Below are 17,789 nucleotides of genomic sequence, written 5' to 3' on the forward strand. Positions count from 1 at the left end.
GCCAGCACATCAGTTTCTCAGATTTGAGCAATAGGGAGAGGAAGGCCACTGGAGAGACATTAGGGGTCTGTTCACTTCTGCTGATCGGCTACTTCAAAAGCCCATTTGTCTCTCGCCTGCCTCATAAAATGGAGGATGTTCTGATTTTGAACTCTGATTTCTCTCTGCCTTTTTCCTCTTTCTTTCAATGGCCTGCTATATAAGCTACAAACCCGTACAGCTTCACTGTCCCGTGTGAATCGCAAAGAAGTATTCTTGCTGTCTTATGTTATTCCCAATACTATGGCCTGTGCAATATTTAAGTGTTTTGTTGCTGTACATTTGACAGTTTTCCCTCCCTTCGTATCTCTCTCACTCCCTCAGCCCCATGAGTTTGACGAGTGCAGGCTGGACGTCAGTGTTAACGACAGCGTGTGGTACCTGAGGGCCACAGACCCAGAACACAGACACCAATGGATCAACTCCATCGAACTACACAGGGTAAGACCTATAATAATACACACACACTGGAGTGTTCAAAATGTCTTTGTTTTACCTTGGCTGCATGTTTCTTATCGTCACATCTAATGTCTACCTATGAGTGCCAGGTAATAAGATATCATGTAGGTCATGGTTGCACACAGTCCGATCAGGGATGTGGTACATATACTGAACAAAAATATAACCACAACAATATTTCAAAGATTTTACTGAGTTACAGTTTATATGAGGAAATCGGTCAATTGAAATAAATTCATGAGGCCCTAATCTATGGATTTCACATGACTGGGAATACAGATATGCATCTGTTGGTCACAACCTTAAAAATACATTTTGCTAAAGTAGGGGGGGGGTGGTCAGTATCTGGTGTGACCACCATTTACCTCATGCAGCGCGACACACCTCCTTCACAGAGTTGATCAGGCTGTTGATTGTGGAATGTTGTCCCACTCCTCTTCAATGGCTGTGCGAAGTAGCTGGATATTTGCGGAAACTGGAACACGCTGTCATACAGGTTGATCCAGAGCATCCCAAACATTATTAATGGGTGACATGTCTGGTGGTGAGTATGCAGGCTATGGAAGAACTGGGAGATTTTCAGCTTCCAGGAATTGTGTACAGATCCTTGTGTCATGGGCCTGCAGACATGCACGCATTTTGCGTACCAACTACGCAATTCTCTGTACATATACGCAGGTATGAGATCCGAGTTAAAAGTACGCAGAAATGAATAAGGCCTGATTAGTTAAAAAAAAAAAAAATAACATTTGAATAAAAAATAAATCCACTGAGTAAATCTGACATCCGATTCTCGAGCTGCAACACGCAGATGTACGGAGTTTGTGCCAACCGACATGGAGATTAGTACATAATTATTCAACGTAGCTACCCCGTGTCTGCCCTTCCTCCTGTTTGTTGTGTTGCTGAGTTTGCAGACTGTCAGCTGTACCTAAATAAATGGACATATCCCTTTTCGACTCCGTGTGTTGTGGTAAGGTATACACTAATTGTTTCAAGCTAACGTTAGCGAACATAAGATGGCCATTCGGTGGGCTCTAAAGTGCCAGCAGTTCACTCACATTTGCTAGTGAAAGAAATGAAATGCAAATAGGAAAATGAACTGTTCGCATCTGTGCGAGTGTGATGCATTTAATTCTGCATCCCATTAGTTGTATTTTCCACGTAACATTACGAAGATCACCCAACCTGATAGACTAACTAATTATGATCCACGTCACAAAAAGCATTATAAAAGTATGCTCGTGCGGCAGAGTCGATATCCGCGCTTATAAACCCAGGGTCGTTACAGTATAATCTAAACATCTTGGCATTAAATGGAGTCTGGAGTTTAGAAGACTGCGCGATGAAGAGTGAATGAGTGTCCGGTATTAGCTATAGAGGCAATGCTTCTAAAATGCCTTTGCACCAGATTTGAGATTTTTCCAATTTCTAAAATCTGAAATGATGTTTGCGCTGCAAAGAAATCCAATAGGTACATTATGTAGGCTGAAACAGCGGACTCTTCTAGCGAACAGCGTTCAGATTCCCTTTGCAGTAGCCTACTTAAGCTTTGTGTAGCCAGTTTGCGGTCTGTGTCGACGCGATCATTTGTTTGTATGTTTTCAAAATGATTTGCTTTTAGTGTTGATTAGGAACCGTGTCTAAAAAGCCAATACTTGAGAACTGGCCCTGTTTGAGAGGTGACAAGCATTCTTCTACTATAGAGACGAAACTTGGGGGCATGTGCTAAGAAAAACGTTATAGAAAATTATCTCCTTTCTATACTGTACATGTAATGGAATAAACATACAATCTGTGCTAATTCCACAAAACATTTATTTATTTTATATGTCCTGTACTTAGCAGTATGGATCTTTTATTTCTGTTTTGTAAATACCTTTTCAGAGGACTGAACTGAACCACGTGTGATCCATAATGTTTGTCTAAGCACATGAATCTCCAATTTGCTGCACACACGTCTGGTACTCTAAAAAGTTGGACAGGGTTGGCAGGTCTGGGGCTGTGCATTATCGTGCTAAAACATGAGATGGCAGCAGATGAATGGCACGACAACGGGCTTCAGGATCTCGTCACGGTATTTCTGTGCATTCAAATTGCCATCGATAAAATGCAATTGTGTTCGTTGTCTGTAGCTTATGCCTGCCTACACCATAGTGCCCATGGTGGCAGTGGGGTTATGTTCACATCGTTGACATCAGCAGACCGCTCACACGTCTCCATATACGTAGTCTGCGGATGTGAGGCCGGTTGAAGTACTGCCAAATTCTCTAAAACGACGTTGGAGGCGGCTTATGGTAGAGAAATTAACATTCAATTATCTGGCAACCGCTCTGGTGGACATTCCTGCATTCAGCATGCCATTTGCATGCCCCTTCAAAACATGAGACATTTGGCAATGTTTTGTGGCAAAACAGGAAACATTTTTGTGGCCTTTTATTGTCCCCAGCACAAGGTGCACCTGTGTAATGATCATGCTATTTAATCAGCTTCTTGATATGCCACACCTGTCAGGTGGATGGATTATCTTGGCAACGTAGAAATGCTCACTAACAGGGATGTAAACAAATTTGTGCACATTTTAGAGCAATGAGAAGCGTTTTGTGCGTATGGAGAACTTTTTATTTCAGCTCATGAAACATGAGACCAACACTTTTACATGTTGCGTTTATATTTTGGTTCAGTGTAGATGGTTTAGTTGTTTCATTCATTTCGTATCAACCTAGCACTCACTCCCTGTTACAGTTGTGTGTGTGTTTTACCTGTGTGTGTTTCTATCAGAGTCTAAGAGAGGGGAGGATAGACAGTGGAGTCATCCAGAGGACATCACTAGTCCCTCCAGCAGCAGTGTGTTTAATGGCAAGTTTACCTATACTAAACCAGATACTGTGTGTTCTACTACCATTTAGCACAGTGCCCTTAATCTAGTGTGTGTGTGTGTGCGCGCTTTATCCAGACTTGTCATTTTCTGTTCTCACCGTTGAAAGCAGGTCAGATAATGAGTGGCACCTATTGTTTACACTCCGGTGTTAAAGGATAAAGTTCCCAGGGAGGGGTTCTCACTGACACACACGCAGTAATAGGTTGTACAGGGCGCTGCATCACTGATCCAGTTTATAATTGTTTCCACAGACGCTCTGATCCTTCTGGAATTAGGTCCTGTTACTCATCAGGGAGGAGGAGGAGGGGGGAGAGAGCGAGGGGAGGAGGAAGAGGGAGGGCGAAAGAGGGAGTTGTGGATGGATTAGCATAGAGTGTAGGATAGAGAGGAGGGGTGGGGGAGAGGCAAGATGTGGAGGAGTGTACGAGTGGGAGGACAATAATAGACAGAATGGATTCCTCACTCTGACAGTCTGAGGCTATCTTCTAGGGAGGGATTTGCTTACGCAATGGTAATGGGTTGTGAAGGCTTTGGTGGGATTTACGGTATTACTGGCATAGCACACAAGGGGGTGCTAAAAATGCAATAAAAGCCCATTGTGCCTCGATTACCAGAATGCTAACAAAATGAGCACAAACTAATAGTGAAATCACATCCACTGTTAGCTAAATGCTAACAAGTGAAAACAAACAAACTAATTCCAAAGACAGGCAAATTCAGCTCAAAGTTATACAAGCTTAGCTAGTAGCTACCAAATGTCATTTTCGGCAAGTGTGGACATTTACAAGCGGAAGTGAACGAGAGAAATTGTGCAAGTGAACAAAGTTGTGATGCATGCTTTTCTGAAGGACGAGCAGCATGTGTACATGAAGCAGAGGGGAGAAGAACGGAGGAGGGGAAAAAACGCTAGTAGGAAGCACAGGGAAAAATGGCAACTCTACAGACAACTCATCCAGAGCTCTTTGGCAAAAAGCCATTTTAAGATATCTGATAGCAAACATTTTACTAGTGACTTGCATACAAGCGTAACTTCATCACCTCATGTGCACTGCTCAACAGAGACTCGCCGATAGATAGAACACTACGGACTCACCAGCTCCCGCAGTCTCCCGTTGTGCTATTTACAAACAAACACGTGACTGGCTTGACTGTTCTGGGGAACTACAGCAACCTTCATAATGTGACCAGTGAAATGAAGAAAGCAATATGTTTTTATCTCCTAACGTATTGCGCAAGTTGACTGCAGGCGTAAACTTTAAAAAAATTGCTACATATATTCACATTTTATTGAAAAACATCAAAGAGTTTGGACGGTTTTGAAAAAACCATCCCGTGGCTTTTTCTAAATACCCCGATATACGGTATACCGCCCAAGCCTAGTTGTGAGGTTGCAGATAGTGTGAAGGAAAGGGTGTTTGTGAGAGCCCAGAACACAGCAGAACAAATAGTAGACCTTGTCCTATGAGCATGTAATGAACATATTTAAATAGTGAACATTGTGTTTGAATGTGGTGTCAGACACTAACGCTTCAGAACATAATGCTGAATTTGTCTTTGAAGGCAGAGTAGCCACTCCACCCTTAAAGGGATACTTGAGGATTTTGACAATGAGTCCAGTATAAAGGAAGTTGGAGGTAGTTTCGCCAGCCAAAGCCCTCACAATGACTGGAAGTTTATGGGTATCTGCTAGCGCGCTAACGCTAGTTAGCAGTTGCACTAGTGCTGGCTAGCGACTTCCTTCCAGCTGCACGCAAAGACATACAAATGGTATCCGCCGAGTTCGTCTGACTCTGGGGAAGAAGAAAAAAGGGCATCATTCTCAAAATCCCGAAGTATCCCTTTAAGGCATCCCCATGCTTCCCATCCGAAACAGGTTGCGTGTATATTATGACATTTTGTGACGTTTTGGTCTTCAAGGGTTTTTTTCAGCTGTTCGCGCACACATTTTGTGTCGAGGCATGCCGAAGTCGGTAGCCGAAGTCTATGCCCCTTCGTCGGTGGTTGGTCAACCGTAGGGATTCTTCAATTAAGTGTTTGTCAATTAGAGACGAATGTTTTCATGCACATTTTTCCCCTTGAGAAATACTACACCAAACATCTTCATGTAAAATTGCGCAAAAATTTATGACAGATTTCTTGGATTATTTTAGATGAATTCAGACTATTTTGAGGAAGTGTATACTGGCTACAACATCTCAAGATGGAAAAATGAAACTTTTGTAGCTTTTTTTCTCGTTTTTCAAGCGAAGGTCTTAAGCGAGTATGCGAGCACACTCGTTGGGTTCGCCTAGGATGGGCGCCAGCTGAACCGAAGCATGCGGAAGGCTTTCTCCTCTCCCTCCCTCCTTTCCTCGCTCTCTCCTTTCCTCCTGACACATGTTAGTCATTCCTGGCAGTGGGTTTTGGGAAACCCCTCCGTGTCACACACACCCCCTTTCTCTTGTTCCTCCTAGCCGCAGGGTGACCCTCTGACTCAGCCAGAGCAGGAAGGAATGAGTCACACACACACACACACACACACACACACTACACCTTCTCCCCACAATGAGTCACCAGTCAAACTCTCGGCCTGTGAGGAGGCCCTTCTGTCCCCCTCTCTCGCAATCTCTGTTTCCCTCTGATCACTCTTCAGACTCACAGCAAAGTGTCAACTCTCACTAGAGAAAAATAATCTGGTGAGGGCTAAAATGTGAAAAAAAAAAAAAAGATATAGTAAATAATATTATGTATTGCTCTTTGCTACATGAGTAAACATGGTCTGTGTGTGATTGTATGGAAAGTTCCACGTCTGTCCTGTAAAATATTCTTATCTGTTAGTACACCTAGAGAGACAGCTAGTTTCAAATAATCAGTCCACATCTCTCTCACACACTCTCACACACTCTCTCACTTACAGTCTCTCACTCTCTCTCTCACACCGACACACACACCGACACAGATGTTTAAGTACTTTAGCTATGTGTGTGTTTAAGTTATATTCAGACTCGGGGCATTGCATATTTACTCTTTCTCCCTCTCCCTTCCCCATCTTTCTTGGTTCTTGAGTGGCGCAGCGGTCTAGAGGCATCACTATAGACCCGGGTTCGATCCCGGGCTGTATCACAACCGGGAGTCCCATAGGGCGGCGCACCATTGGCCCAGCGTCGTCCGGGTTAGGGGAGGGTTTGGCGGTCATTGTAAAATAAGAACTGACTTGTCTAGTTAAATTTTAAAAAATGAAAATACAATTTCTGTTGAATGTGTTTGTATAGACTGATTACAAACACACCGCTTCTTTGATCCTGTGGGCGATTGTCTTTATCAACCAACCAGATAAGAAACTGCATTATATTCAATAGCAGCTCTTTGATTTGGCAGATAGCGGCTGTATTGAACGGTCATTGTTGTAATAGGTACAGCTGAGAGGGCGACAGTAGTATTGAAAGCCCTGGTGGAGGCAGGAAAATGGTTACTCCTGGTCATTGACCGATAGTAAGCTCTGGGTGGGTGATGCAGGGCCAGGCAGTAGCCATGGGAACAGTCTGCCACCTGGTGGTGAGGAATGGAAGCACATGCTGTCTTCATCTTCGTTGGAAATACTTAACTAGGCTACACGCTCGGTTCCACTTGAACCCTTAACCCTGTGTTATGGCCCCACACAGTGTCTGTACTCTTTTCTGAGTGCTAATTCACACAGGGTGAATCACTATGTCCTCTCCAGACAGATCTTCCCTCTTTTCCCACCTCGCTCGCTCTCTCTATTTTAAGTATCGGGGTTAGGTAAGAAATCAGAGCTGCAGAGACCAGAGAGCTTCTATCCTCTGTTAGAGGATGTCACCCAATACTCCATTCTGTGACAGTGTTCCATGGTTGCCGTGGTCACTGTTGCCACGGTCCCGCTGTGTCAGGGTCATAGAGAGAACTCTGTGTTGTTAGGGTGATGTTGTTGCACACACTCCTGAAACACAGGGGTGGTTGTGTAATGGTGAGAGAGGATGTGATTCTCATTTAACTTAAGACGTTGTTTTTAAGTAAAATATAGCGACGTTATAACACATCCTCTCATACAAGATGTATTAGCTAAACCTTGTTTACCACACCCGTAGAACCGTGGACATATGAAAAGACACGTGAATAACATGTACACAGAGGAAAGAGTCATGGGAAAATGTGTCTGCTACCATATTTTTATTTTATTTATTTTTATTTTACCTTTATTTAACCAGGTAGGCTAGTTGAGAACAAGTTCTCATTTGCAACTGCGACCTGGCCAAGATAAAGCATAGCAGTGTGAACAGACAACAACACAGAGTTACACATGGAGTAAACAATAAACAAGTCAATAACATGGTAGAAAAAAAGAAAAAAAAGAGAATCTATATACAATGTGTGCAAAAGGCATGAGGAGGTAGGCAATAAATCAGATAATTACAATTTAGCAGATTAACACTGGAGTGGTAAATCATCAGATGGATCATCTGATCCATCAGATCATCTCTGATATCACAGAGGAAGTTACATTTGATTGATTCATGACTTGTCATAAACACAGGTAGTGATTGGGAGGGAAGGATAGAGGGAGGGATGGGACACACGGAGAAAAGAAATGGGGACGGAGAGTGTTTAACGTTCACCTCATACTCTGTCCCGGTGTGACAAGTAGCAGTGAAGGTGGTTGGGGATCAGGAAGTTTACTGTCGGGAGTGTTTGACTGAATATACCGTGGGTCTGTCTGACTGTGTGACGGTGAGTTTAGATGTGTTACATGTGGTGGTAGATATAGTGGCGTGATATGCTGATTTGTATGTCACCTCCCCTTGCGGCTGCTGACGAAACGCTTAGGACACTTCATGTTTGGCTAATGTGTTAAGTTGATAACGATGTGGATATATACTTATCTGTTAACGTCACTCTCTTCCCTCCCTGTGTCTAGGCAGAGTCTGGGTATGGGTCAGAACCCAGTCTGAGGAGACATGGTTCCATGCTGTCTCTCACGTCTGCTACCAGCGGCTACTCTGCCACATCCACATCCTCCTTCAAGGTGAGACTTGACCTAACACATACACATACACACACACACACACACACACACACACACACACCCACAGTGTTTGCTGACCGTGCCGCTCCTCTGTTTGGGTCCGAAAGGGTCACAGCCTGAGAGAGAAGCTGGCGGAGATGGAGACGTTCAGAGACATCCTGTGCAGACAGGTGGACACGCTGCAGAAGTACTTTGACGGATGCTCCGACGCTGTCTCCAAGGACGAGCTGCAGAGAGACAAAGGTAAGACGATGAATTAATCTGTCAATCAGATGCTTATGTCAGACAATAAATTCTTAAGTGCTGGACAGCCACAGGTCTACGATCCTTTGTGTAACCGTGGAGGAAGATACTTCCACATGCACTCTGTGACAGCAAAACCAATACGTTCCTTCCTACTTATTGCTTAACTTGCAAATGAACAGAAAACACCGCAACAGCTACCTCAAAAAACAATGGCAAAGCGCCACAAGAATGCCTCTAAACATTATTTGGTGTTCCCAGCAGAAATGCTAAGCATGTGTGTGGATCGTGAAAATATTCAGCGCTTTGGGGAAACATTTGCAGAATCTTCAACGGAATGTGTTCCGTCATTTCACCCTCCCTCTCATTCTCTTCCTCCTCTCTCTCTCCCCTTCTCTCAACCTCTCCCCCCCTCTCTCTGTCTGCACCCAGAACATTTGCTCATGGTGGAGTTTGCGCTTTGTCACCGTGCCGAACGACGGCTCTGGATGACCACGAACAATCAAACCGTTCCTTTGTTACCCATCAAATCCCTTCCTCGTTCCCTCATCTCATGCCCCCTCCCTCAGTCCGTCCATCCCTTACTCCTGAATAAGAGGCCAGGCCATTGTTGTTGTTCTGAGGACAGTAGAGTTCTGTTAGCGTGCCGTGCTGGGTGGCTGCATAGGCGACTCTTGGCACTACTCGGGCTCTATTGATGACTCTTTGTAGGGACTGGTGTACTACTGTTTGACGATTGCTGATCTCTCTCTCTTTCCCGCTCTCGTTCCCTCTTTTTCTCTCTCCCTCCTTCTCTCTAGTTGTTGAGGATGATGAGGATGATTTCCCCAACACTCGGTCAGACGGAGAGTTCATCCACAATAACAACGGCAGCAAGGAGAAGCGTGAGTACAGCAGAATCACTTCTATAGAAATGTTACATAGCTTGCAGGTTCAACCTTTTTTGAGGCTATTTGTGCTTTTGAAAACTATTGTTGAAAATGAAAAACTATTTGTAGTCCATGTATGTAGTAAACATGAAAAACGATTAGTGTCCTGAAATAAATGTTTCAAAACACCTAGCTATGTTAAAACGTGTTTTTACACGCACATTCTTCTCTGTCCAGTGTTCCGATCTCTGAGCCCTAAGGGCATCAATGGAATAGACTTTAAGGGCGAGGCGATCACGTTCAAGGCCACCACAGCTGGGATTTTGTCCACCCTGTCCCACTGCATCGACCTGATGGTGAAGAGAGAGGACAGCTGGCAGAAGAGACTGGACAAGGAGACGGAGAAGAGGAGGAGGATAGAGGAGGGCTACCATTCCGCCCTCTCTGAGCTCAAGAAGAAGTCTCACTTTGGAGGTCCTGATTACGAGGTGAGACGACTGGGTCGGTGGGGGAAAAGACACCTGTCATTCCCGTTCTCAGTAGGTAATGAGCGCCGTGTTGCTCTTCCCTCTTCTTATCCTTCTATTCCTCCTCCCTCTCCTCTTCCTCCAGGAGGGGCCTAACAGCCTGATCAATGAGGATGAGTTTTTCGATGCCGTTGAAGCAGCTCTTGACAGACAAGACAAGATGGAGGAACAGGTACAGGAGCCAGGGCAAAACCCCACCGCCTCTATTGATAGAGATGAAATCCAATTCTATGATGATGATGATCAATCTTCGTATTACATTGAGTGTTTCATCCTGGCCGTGTGTGTCTCTAGTCTCACACCGAGAAGTCGAGGATACAGAGATCCAGTCCAGTTCCCCCGGGAGATGTCTACTCCACCATAGGATCACACAGATTCGCTGACAAGGTAATTCGCCTCATTTAGTCCATGAACACGTCACTTTAACAGTCACCATCACGCTATGCTCTCTCTCACTCTTCCTTTCCCCCTCATCTTTTTCTCCTTCCTTATCTCACTCTTCCCATTACCTCGCCCTCTTATGTTTGGTCGTGTTCTTTTGTTTTCCTTCCTCATCCCCCTCTTCTCATCCTCCCTGTAGCCCCCATAGTCACTGCCCCCTCCACTGCGCTTCGTGGCGGCGCAATAGCGCCCCCTTCACTACTGGCTGACTTACTGACCCCCCCCCCCAAATCAGTGACACCAATCAGGCCCTCGAGGACTGGAATTGCCCACCCCTGCATTATATTATTGGTTGCCACCCTGAGTCACTACACTATATTTAGCTAGCATGCTTTTGTCTTCGTCTGCTAGTACAGAGATTGACTGGCCTTTGCAGTTTGCATGTCATAGCTGTTACCTCACCACAGTACAGTTGGTGGTTTGTCTTTCCTTTAACATGTTTGTGTTTGTCGGTGAGCTGTTATTTCCATCTGACATTTAACCCCATCTGTCCATCATGTTCCTCTTCCTGGTTGTTTTTAATAGGTGGAGGAGATGGTGCAGAATCACATGACCTACTCGCTGCAGGATATGGGCGGGGATGCCAACTGGCAGCTGGTGGTGGAGGAGGGGGAGATGAAGGTAGGGGGAGGGAGGAAAGAAGAGAGAGAGAGGAGTGATTTTGATTTATGCATGTGCTTATGTGAAAGAAAGAACCTTTGTGTTGACAGCACTTCAACTAAGCCATTCTGTCTTCAATCCCATAGTTGAAGTAAAGTAGTAACCACAGTACCCCTCTCTGTTTTGTGTAGGTGTACAGGAGGGAGGTAGAGGAGAATGGTATTGTCCTGGACCCCCTGAAGGCCACCCATTCTGTGAAGGGAGTCACGGGACATGAGTTGTGTCACTACTTCTGGGACACGAACGTACGCAACGACTGGGAGAGTAAGTCTCATCTGAACAATGTAATATAGTGGAGCAGTATTTTAAATTCTGTCATTTCTTGCTATGTTCCTTATTTTTAATGGACATGTTCTAATCTGTTTCTCTGTTCGTCTCATTCATTCAGCCACCATTGAGAACTTCAACGTTGTGGAGATGTTATCGGACAACGCTGTAATCGTCTATCAGACACACAAGGTAAGAGGGAACATGTAAAACACACACAATCTATGGGCTCTGAGAAAAGATTGGGTTTTTAAAGGAAGTAGACAAAGCCAAAAACTGAAGACTTGTGATGTAAAACATACATGTGAACTGTATTGCAGAGGGTGTGGCCAGCATCCCAGAGAGACGTACTGTACTTGTCTGCTATGAGGAAGATCCTGGCTAACAACGAGAACGACCCAGACACCTGGCTGGTCTGCAACTTCTCTGTGGACCACGACAACGCCCAGGTCAATTGACCCATCCTACCACTTATGAGCTCAAAGATTTTTGGATGTTGTATTGATTACTTAAACTCTTATTCAGGTCTGTCTTTGGCCAGGTCTCTCTGGCAATAAATATTTTTGTCTCAATGAGACAACCCAAATAATGATTAAAAAAATGATGGTTAATTAAAATATTCAACTTGGTAAGAATCTCCTATGCTTGTAATTGATCTTCCTCCATGTCATTGTCGCCCTGCAGCCCACCACCAGGTGTGTTCGTGCCAAAATCAACATTGCCATGATATGCCAGACCCTGGTTAGCCCACCAGAGGGCGACAGAGAGATCAGCAGAGACAACCTTACCTGTAAAATCACCTACGTCGCCAATGGTGAGCTCACCTCTTTAACCGCTCAAATAGCCACTAGAGATGGCCATGCTGGAACGGACAAAATAAGCAGTATTACAATAGCCATGTAGTACATTGCCAGTAACTATGTATTCTTAAATTAGGATTTGAGTGACTTCCTTTTCGGAATACTAAGGTTAGGGTCCGGGTTAATGTTATAGGGTTAGTGAATGTTAGGCAAGCCAACAAGCGCCGAGGCAAGCTAGCTACTACTAGCTATTCCTGCCTCCCCGCGGTGGCGTTGCTTGGGGTAGCTCTCTTGTTTAGTATATGTAGCGTTAAGTCTCTTGGTTATTATAAATGGGCCGTGCTGCGGTCAGAGGCTAGCCAGCTTAGACCAAAGAGCCTCCTGGCTAACGTCCGCTAGCATGCACAACCTCCGGTGAATGAAGCTTATTAGCGTTCCCCCAGCGCTATGGCAACCCCATTCCTATTTTAAGGTCCTGGAGTTGGGGGGATTAGAGAGAGCAGGCTTTTGCGCGTAGCCCCCCGAGCAGCTGCACCGCTACACAAAAAACAAACTTGTAGGCACCGGCCCCCCCCCCCCCCCCCCACACACTTTTTATTACAGCAAACGGGGCACTGAGTCAGCCGGGCTTCATGCAGGCTACACAGTCTCACGGAAGCACAACGTGTTTTGGAAGTTTGTCCATGTTTAATTACCCTCTGGCACCCCGCATTCCATGGTGTTCACAGTGTTCATCAATCTCCCCAGCGTGGAAGTAATAAATTGGGCAATTTTGCTCTCTGTCCACAAGGAGGCATCCTACTCCATGGGTGGCTCATCACTGGGATTTATTGTGGATTCCTGCCTGTAGCTCTCCAGTCCGTATGAGGTGTCCAGGGGATGCAGGTTATGGGCCCTGTAGGCAAGTGGTGGTTGGTAGCGGAGTTGAGGGAACGAGCAGGGTTGGACACGACGATGCTATTGTCCCACACGGTTTAGGTGGTTCATATGAACCCTGAAATGAGCAGTCTTTCTCCAGTTTAGCGCTTTTCATTCCTGGGAATTAGATTTGATTATGAATCACCCCTATATGTTACCATTCCAAGCTAGGTCGCCAGTACCTATGACTGGTCAGTAGGGTAACCTCTGTTTTTTTCACTGGGTCTATTTTTTATTTTTACCGGAACGCATCTTACTAGTTTAGGCGGTAATCGGGGTACGTCACTGATCGCCGGAGCCCTTGTACCCAGACTGGGCCGAGCTTTAGGCAAACCTTGGTACATAAACTTCTTTTCAACCCCAAGTTCCATAGCGGTCACGTGACAAAAGTGTTCTCTCTCGCATGTGAGTTTGATGAAAAGTGTTCCTTATCCACGTTCAGACACACTTTTCGCAAGAGTGGTGGAAATGGAAGAATAAGCAATCTCTCCTAGTCCACAAGGTGGTGTCACACCCTTTCCGATGGCACTTCACGGGAGGCTCGCTGTCTGCTCCGACCAATGGCACGCATGCGCAGTGTCGCCCTGGATCATCTGAACAGTGACGTCCGGGTACAGGCTACAATTTGTTGTGGATCCCCCACGCTTCTGCAGCGTCACCACGTCGGCTGTTCCTGAGGCCTCGGCACCCGTTTTGTGGTAGGAAATGTCCTCCCGTCTCCAGAAGCAAGCAAACCAAATGGTTTCTCGAAGATCCAGGACGGCTGGTACAGACGGTATTTCCTGGTTCTGATAAGGGAAGGGACTTTGCGTCCCATTCTAGACCTACGTGCCCTCAGCAAGCACCTCAGTCTACAAACTCAGAAAGCTCACGAGCCGCCGGCTATTACAGCTGATTGGTTGGTGGTGGCAGAGTCGAGGGGGCATACGGTGTTATACGCATCTGTATTCAGTCTCTAGGCTTCATAAGAAACCAGAAAAAGAGCTGTCTGACTCCATCTCAGCACATCCTGTTTCTGGGTTTTGAGCTACACTCACTTGTGGCTCCCCGTAACCCAGGCAGCCTTGGTTCGCTGAGATCATTCACCTTTTAGGTGAAGATCGTTGTGCCAGGAGCAAAAGCAGGTTTGGCAAGCGAGGCCGGAGATTTGGTTCCTACGGGCCTGGCCCCTGAGTGCCAATCTGATAGCTAGAGGTTTACCTCCGAATGTTATTGCTACCATTCAGTCTGCAAGGTCGGCCTCCACGAGAGGGCTGTATATGTACAAGTGACAAGCGTTTTGAGCTCTGGTGCCAAGATAAAGGACTTCCATTTCAGTGCTCTGAGGTTCATCCTTATGTTCCTACAGGAGCTTTTCGAGCAGGGACGGGCATTCTCCACGTTAAGTGTACATGGCTGCTATCTCAGTCCTGGTAGTGCGGTTCCTGAAAGGTGTACGTCGTCTCAACCCGATCTCTAAACCTACATGGGACTTGGCACTGGTTTTGGAGGCACTGTGTGCGGTCCCTTTTGAGCCTCTGGAGTCGGTGGATCTGACGATCCTCTCCTGCAAAACCTCTCTGCTCATGGCTTTGGCCTCGACTAAACGTTTTGGAGACCTCCGCATTGTCAGGTACTCAAGTTCGCCCGGGGCGACTCTAAGGGGATGTTGCGTCCAAATGGGCAGGTTTGGCAAGTCATGGATATGTCCTACAGGTCCTTAGCTTTTGAGCTATAATTTTTTCACCTCCACCGTTTGCTTCTCAAGAACAACAGAGGTTACATAGCCTGTGTCCGTTGTGAGCTTTAGGCACGTAGATTGAACGGACCCAGGATATCTGGTTATGTGACCTGTTTTACTAATCCAACTCGCAGCATGGCGCTCCCTAAGCAGCGTCCCACTGGATTGTGGAGGCTATCTCTCTAGTATATAGCAGCAAGGGTTACCTAGCGGTGTACGCACCCACTCCACCAAGGGTGACTATAGGAGATATTTGTACTGCGGCAAGTAGTTAACCACAGAAAACCATGTGATTAACTCGATTCTTTATCGTTTGACAGCCCTAATTAAATATGAAGGTGTTGTGAATTAAACTGTTCTCTGTGATATCCTGTGTAACGTGCATTTCCTCTTCCTGCCTGTCACAGTGAACCCGGGAGGCTGGGCTCCTGCCTCAGTTCTGAGGGCTGTGGCCAAGAGGGAGTACCCCAAGTTCCTCAAACGCTTCACCGGCTATGTCCAGGAGAAGACAGCCGGGAAACCTATCCTCTTCTGAGTCCCACAGGACTCACAGCACCCCTGTCCACCCAACAGACTGTTCCGAACATTGTGTACCATTTCAACCCAACTCTAGCTAGCCATCATGCTAAGTGCTAGGGTACAGCTAGGCCTTTTCAGACTAGCTTCCATGCGAGCTCTCTTGCTAGGTCTTCAGCTAGCTTCAATCTAAGGCCTCATGCTATCTTCAATGCTCGTATCCCATTCTATACCTCAAGCTAGTTCTTTATACTAGCTCGCTCCTCATGCTAGTTTCCTATGCCAGGTTTATGCTACGTCCTTTGCTAATTCTCATGCTAGTTCTTATGCTAGCTCCCATGCTAGTTTCATTAGCTAATGCAGAAAGACCTATAAGAAAATGTCAATTGTGTTCCCTTTTCTGGCAGAGATATATTAATATAATGTATAAATGTACGTATGTGTTATAAGAAATGTATAAGAAAGCAGTTTAAGACTGGAAGACAAAACATTACTCTATTTTAGTCCTGCTTTTGTAGTCCTTTTTTAAGAGATGGAGTTTGTTCTGTTGATTTAGCTTTTTATAATAATCAGTGGTGTTACCGATTATTCTCACGCTGCTAATTTTCTTAGTGCAACAAAATCGGATCGCCTTTTTTCCAGAATGATCGTCTTGTTTGTAAGAAACAAAAAACGACAAAATTCCAGAGGGCTGTCATTGAACTATGACCCCTATGACATAAGACTTTTTTGTTCTGTCTCTCTGGTGAAAACACTACTTTGCTGGTGCTGATGGAGGGACGAGGCTAAAAGTTATTTTATTTTAAAATGTATTAAATCTTCACATTTCTTTTTTGGGGTTGTACTTGTGTTTCAATGTTATACTATAACACAATTTTGATTTGGGATTTTAGATATCTGGATTATAACTGTATATAATGTCAACCATTTCTGCTTCACAGCCAGCTGTAAAAATGTTTGCAAATGCTTTTTGTGACTGAATTGACTCTATGCCTTAGACTGGGTTAGATAATACAATACGTTTTGGGTAGGGGAGAGGGTGCTGATAGACAGTACACCCATATGAAATCACTAGAGACGTGCCAAGGGCCTAGTTCCAATACCTGATTATCGTCCCTTTCTCTCCTGCCATCCCTGATATGACTGAGTGGAAACCTGAAACTTGACCCTTACTTATCCAATCAGGATGATGTCAGGGCAGTTATTAGTAGGAAGGGAGGAAGTAAGGAGGTCCTTTTAAGCAAGGCATGGGTGGCAAACTCATTCCATGGAGGGCCTAGTGTCTGCAGGTTTTTGTTTTTTCCTTTCAAATAAGACCTAGAGGACCAGGTGAGGAGTTCTTTACTAATTAGTGACCTTAATGAATCAAGGGAGGAGCGAAAACCCCCAGACACTCTGCCCTCTGTTTAGACAGTTTCTACATTTTACAGCAGACTGAAGCTTTGTCGCCTGCTGGGTACTTCAGTGAAAACAATGATGGTCTCCACATAGTGAAGACTTGTCTTTAATTTCAGATAGACTACCTATTTATATGAAACTAAGGGGTTAATACGATGTCTAATTCATTTCATACCCCCTTTTAATTCAAACATTGTGATATTGCAATCAGCAGAAACTGATGTTCACCGAAAGGCCAGGTCATTGGAGGAGCTATATGCCACTATATGCCAGTCAACTTTTCTGTCCAATGGAGAGATTGGTTCAAATCCTTAGAGGATGATGGTGTGGCCTGTATGCTGGCTTTCATTCCAACTGATCCTTGATTTGGTCAAGTGATTTTACCTTTATGTTCACCCCTTTGTGAAGAAGTCCAATAAATTATTTCTAGACTAATGTATAAAGCCACGTGGAGAAATACCTGGTTAGAAATACATTTTAAAGGCTGGTTTCCCAGACTCAGATTGAGCTGACTTCTGGACTAAAAGCATGTTCTACATACACTTTAGTCCTGGAATCAGCATAATGTGGGTCTCGCAAACTGTCCCAATAAGTTGTCCCTCTCCTACGAATGAAGTTACATTTGCACTGAATGTAAAATGTTTGGAAAATCATGTAAATAAAAGTGTTCACACTAAAGCTGTTGGGATTGACTTAACTGTACTGTGAAATTGTGGCACTTATTTAGTCCTGTTTAGAAAGAAATGTTTGCCATTTCTCCAGTTTGGTGTGCTTTGAATCATTGTTTCCCCTCTTCTCTCAGGTTCTAAAAACTCAGGATTTCACTAATTCTACAGAAAGCCAATCAGTCAAGGTTTTGATTGGAAACATATTGCATTGTTTGTGTTTGTGACAAAATACATTTGAGTAGAAAACCAGTTGACAGTGACGTGGATTCCAACACAAGCCATAAGACCAAGCGTCACAACAATCGATTGAAGGCCACTAGCGAGCTACTTTACTTTGTAAAAAAAATAAATTACAAACATGAA

At 44.9% G+C, this 17,789-nt stretch overlaps 1 protein-coding gene across 3 annotated transcripts in view; it reads left to right on the forward strand.

Moving 5' to 3' along the window:
* The window catches only part of LOC111963919 (ceramide transfer protein), a 30,765-nt gene extending 15,101 nt beyond the window's left edge, over positions 1-15,664 (forward strand). For 2 of the 3 annotated variants that reach the window (XM_070443554.1, XM_070443555.1), the window contains 14 exons: positions 364-480; positions 3,280-3,361; positions 8,296-8,399; positions 8,507-8,642; positions 9,443-9,526; positions 9,749-9,999; positions 10,124-10,210; positions 10,333-10,425; positions 11,005-11,100; positions 11,271-11,403; positions 11,528-11,598; positions 11,727-11,855; positions 12,091-12,220; positions 15,252-15,664. In XM_070443554.1, the coding sequence (XP_070299655.1) occupies positions 364-480; positions 3,280-3,361; positions 8,296-8,399; positions 8,507-8,642; positions 9,443-9,526; positions 9,749-9,999; positions 10,124-10,210; positions 10,333-10,425; positions 11,005-11,100; positions 11,271-11,403; positions 11,528-11,598; positions 11,727-11,855; positions 12,091-12,220; positions 15,252-15,379 (1,641 nt within the window). In that variant the 3' untranslated portion in view covers positions 15,380-15,664. Of the gene's footprint in view, positions 1-363; positions 481-3,279; positions 3,362-8,291; positions 8,400-8,506; positions 8,643-9,442; positions 9,527-9,748; positions 10,000-10,123; positions 10,211-10,332; positions 10,426-11,004; positions 11,101-11,270; positions 11,404-11,527; positions 11,599-11,726; positions 11,856-12,090; positions 12,221-15,251 lie in introns of all 3 variants that reach the window. The other variant, XM_023987501.2, reaches the window with a different exon arrangement.
* The last annotated feature ends 2,125 nt before the right edge of the window (positions 15,665-17,789 follow it).

The sequence above is a fragment of the Salvelinus sp. IW2-2015 genome, linkage group LG5 (assembly GCF_002910315.2).
Source record: "Salvelinus sp. IW2-2015 linkage group LG5, ASM291031v2, whole genome shotgun sequence".
NCBI lineage: Eukaryota > Metazoa > Chordata > Actinopteri > Salmoniformes > Salmonidae > Salvelinus > Salvelinus sp. IW2-2015.